Here is a 3,222-nt window from a genome sequence, read left to right as displayed (position 1 = left end):
CTGGCCACGCCCCCGGCGCCTACTCGGGTGTCCAGATGTTCCCCAGGTGTGTGTGTGTGTGTGCGTGTGTGCGTGTGTGACACAGATGCACGGTGACCCAACATTTATTCATTTACAAAGATGAAAACTAAATTTCATCCATAATGAAACAAGCGGACGTTGGTAGTCATGGCGACGACCCTCACTTTTCGCGGCCCCTCCGATCGGTCACTGAGCGTCTGTTAACAGGAAGCTGAGGTCACTGCCTGGGTCGTACTCCACAGTGGGCTTCCCCCTAACACACACACACACACACACAGAATGCATTTCAAGGTTGATATGACTTCAACATTTGGATTTATACTTCCAGAGTGTCTGTGTGTGTGTGTGTGTGTGTGTGTGTGTGTTACCTGGTGAACAGTCTGGCCCTGGTGGTTCCCAGCAGCGTGGCTTTGTTCCCCTCCACCAGCAGCAGGCCTCCCTCCCTCAGACCCTGATCAACATGTGGATCAATAAGTCATGTGTGACATCATTGCTCCTCTGTCCTTCAGTGTGTTTGTCTCACCAGCACACAGGGAGTCTCAGGCTCTTCATGGTACTGGACGATCCTCTGCTCCCTGCTCTCCTGCGGGACAACAGAGCACTCAGAAGCCATACCTCCACCAAGGCCCGGGGTTATTGATCAGACCATAGATCCGCTCTGTCTCACCCCCATGTGGCGGCTGTGGGGGTCCGGGTCCAGGAAGTGAGGGTTGATGTTGAAGGGACGAGGCCGATGGCGGAGAAGGACGGCGGGTAGACGATGGGCATGTCGTTGGTGGTGTTGATGCTGACGGTCGCCACGTTGGTGCCGGCGCTGGAACCCATGTAGGGAACGCCGTCCTGGAAGAGGGTGGAAGGAAAGGAAAGGAAGGGAGGAGGTGAGAGGAAAGGAAAAGAAGGGAGGAGGTGAGAGGAAGAGGAAGGATACAGAACTATTCAATGGACACAAATGAGCCAGAGCTTTGGTTTGCTTGTCACCATGGCAGCGGTATAGAATAAGACACGCCCACTCAGGGTGTTGTCATGGTGACCACCTGGGCTCGTTTTCTGTTCTACATTTTCAGGTTATGAACTTTTGGTGGAAACATTCAGAGGCGTTGAAGAAGAAGAAGAACAGAGGTGTGAGGAGGCTCTAAGTGCAGCAGGGGTCAGAGGTCACACACACACATCAGTCTCACCTCCAGCACCCTCCTCCTGATCTCCGTCACCACCTTGTTGTCATAGAGACTCTTGAGCAGCCGGAAGGTGTTTCCTCCTCCTGCAAGCACACGCAGAGGTCACGGCAAGGAAAGGAAGCAAGGAAAGGAAGCAGGAAATGAAGGTGTCCTGCTCTCCTCTTCCTCACCTATGAAGATGCCCTCAGCCGAGCGGACGGCATCCACGGGATCTGAGGCCTCGTGGATGCTGTGGACCTCATAACCTGCAGGGGGCAGCAGAGAGAAACATCAAGATAAAGACAACACACACACACACACACACACACACACACACAGAGACACAGACACACACACACACACACACACAGGTACCCAGAGAGCCGAGCTTGTCCCTTGCGGCCTTGGCGTAGGCGTCTCTGTTGTGCAGGGCGTAAGGAACAAACAGAACCTTCTTCACATCTCTGCAACACAAACATGATGATGTAACCTGAGGGGAGGAAGACTCCAAAGGTCCTCAAGGCTCCATGACCAGCCAAACTATACCACCACCAAGTCCTGAACAGGGGGCAAATACTTTCAAGAGAGAAGCCATGGCCCCCCAAAGAGGAGCGACCCCCCCCCCCCACAAACACACACACAGAGGAGCGTTGCCCCCCCCCCCCCCCCCCCCCACACACACACACACAGAGGAGCGTTGCCCCCCCCCCCTCTTCCCTCCCAATCTTCAGGTTAAACAGCAACATTGCCTGAACAGTTCAACTTCCTGTTTTGCGACTTACTTTCCGAAGAATTGTCGGATCTGCTCCTGGCAGTGGTCCAGGTACCCACTGCCGTGCAGCGTGGAGTTCGACACCAGCAGAAGTTTCCTCTTCATCTCTGAGCAGAAAGACAGACAGAAGAGCAGCCTAGCAGGGTTTATATGGGAGTGCAGGGGTCAAAGGTCAGGGCTAAGAGTCCAGCTCGTCTGCTGACGGCAGCTTTCTGACAGGCACTCATAAACACACACACACACTCTTACTGAGTGTGTGTGTGTGTTTATAGCTCATATCTGGTTGCTTAGTTTTCTCTCTCTCTCTCTCTCTCTCTCTCTCTCTCTCTCTCTCTCTCTCTCTCTCTCTCTCTCTCTCTCTCTCTCTCTCTCCTGCAGGGGGCAGTGTAGAACTGAGGAAGGCAGATCACAACTGGCTCCTTCTCTTGACCCCTGACCCCCTGCCCGACCCTCCAGGTTACCATAGTTACCTGACCTCTGCCTTGTTGATGTACTTGTGATGCAAAAACATTTTATTATAAAAGATAAAGACAAAGAGAGATGAACGACAAAACAGCATGTGAACACCAAAGCAACCTGCAGGGGGCTCGGACCGGATGTCATAATAGTGTGTAAAGAACATAAACATGATCAATATGTGACCAAGCTCACCTGATGGCTCACGCTGTTCAATCAACGAGACGTGATCACAGGCGCCATTTACGACTGTGCGTGTGTTCGTGTCCGGATGAGGAAGGAAACGCTTTTCCAGGATCAGTTCCTGGGAGTCACTGGTGGTCAACATTATTCTCCGTCGGAACTAAAGAAACTTTGAATAATAAAGAAGTTCAAATGATGCAGGTATAATTTTTAGGCCAAACATGTCAATAAATTTTATATTATTTTTGATATTAAATATTAGAGATGTGAGTAAAACGCGAGTAAGTGTGTGTATTTTAACCGAGGAGGAAATCATGTGCTTTTATTTTGAAGGTGACATAAACCATCTCCACTTCCCGTCTGTCAAGAGACCAGAATTTCCAGAATAAAAGCCCTTGCCTCGCAAATTCCCATGACTTGAAAACTTCAACTCTGAAAACTGAATGAAGCAAACCGAACAGAAGAAACCATGAGGAACAAAAACAATCCATCAATTACAAAGACATTAACTAGAAATAGAAACAATCATTCGCGACGACTCAGTAATTACGATGTTTGTCCGCAAGAGGGCAGCACAAGACAGCGTTCATAGGGGGCTCATCGATCTGTCTGTCAATCTGCCTGTCTGCCGGTCTG

General features: G+C 50.6%; 1 protein-coding gene across 1 annotated transcript; it reads right to left on the bottom strand.

Annotated features, from left to right (window-relative positions):
- Positions 1–88: 88 nt before the first annotated feature.
- LOC143006635 (alpha-aspartyl dipeptidase) lies at positions 89–2,748 on the bottom strand. The gene is given in 10 exon segments (XM_076157877.1): positions 89–274; positions 390–472; positions 545–604; positions 689–747; positions 750–861; positions 1,200–1,279; positions 1,367–1,441; positions 1,551–1,639; positions 1,958–2,054; positions 2,599–2,748. Coding segments are annotated over 10 exon segments (855 nt in total). The 5' UTR covers positions 2,732–2,748; the 3' UTR covers positions 89–207.
- Between the last annotated feature and the right edge of the window lie 474 nt (positions 2,749–3,222).

This window comes from Genypterus blacodes, unplaced genomic scaffold (assembly GCF_046128005.1).
Source record: "Genypterus blacodes isolate CSIRO-AG114 ecotype Tasmania unplaced genomic scaffold, CSIRO-AGI_Gbla_v1 ptg000075l_1, whole genome shotgun sequence".
NCBI lineage: Eukaryota > Metazoa > Chordata > Actinopteri > Ophidiiformes > Ophidiidae > Genypterus > Genypterus blacodes.
The sequence above is the reverse complement of the archived record's forward strand: the minus strand, read 5'-3'. Positions and strand labels throughout refer to the sequence as shown.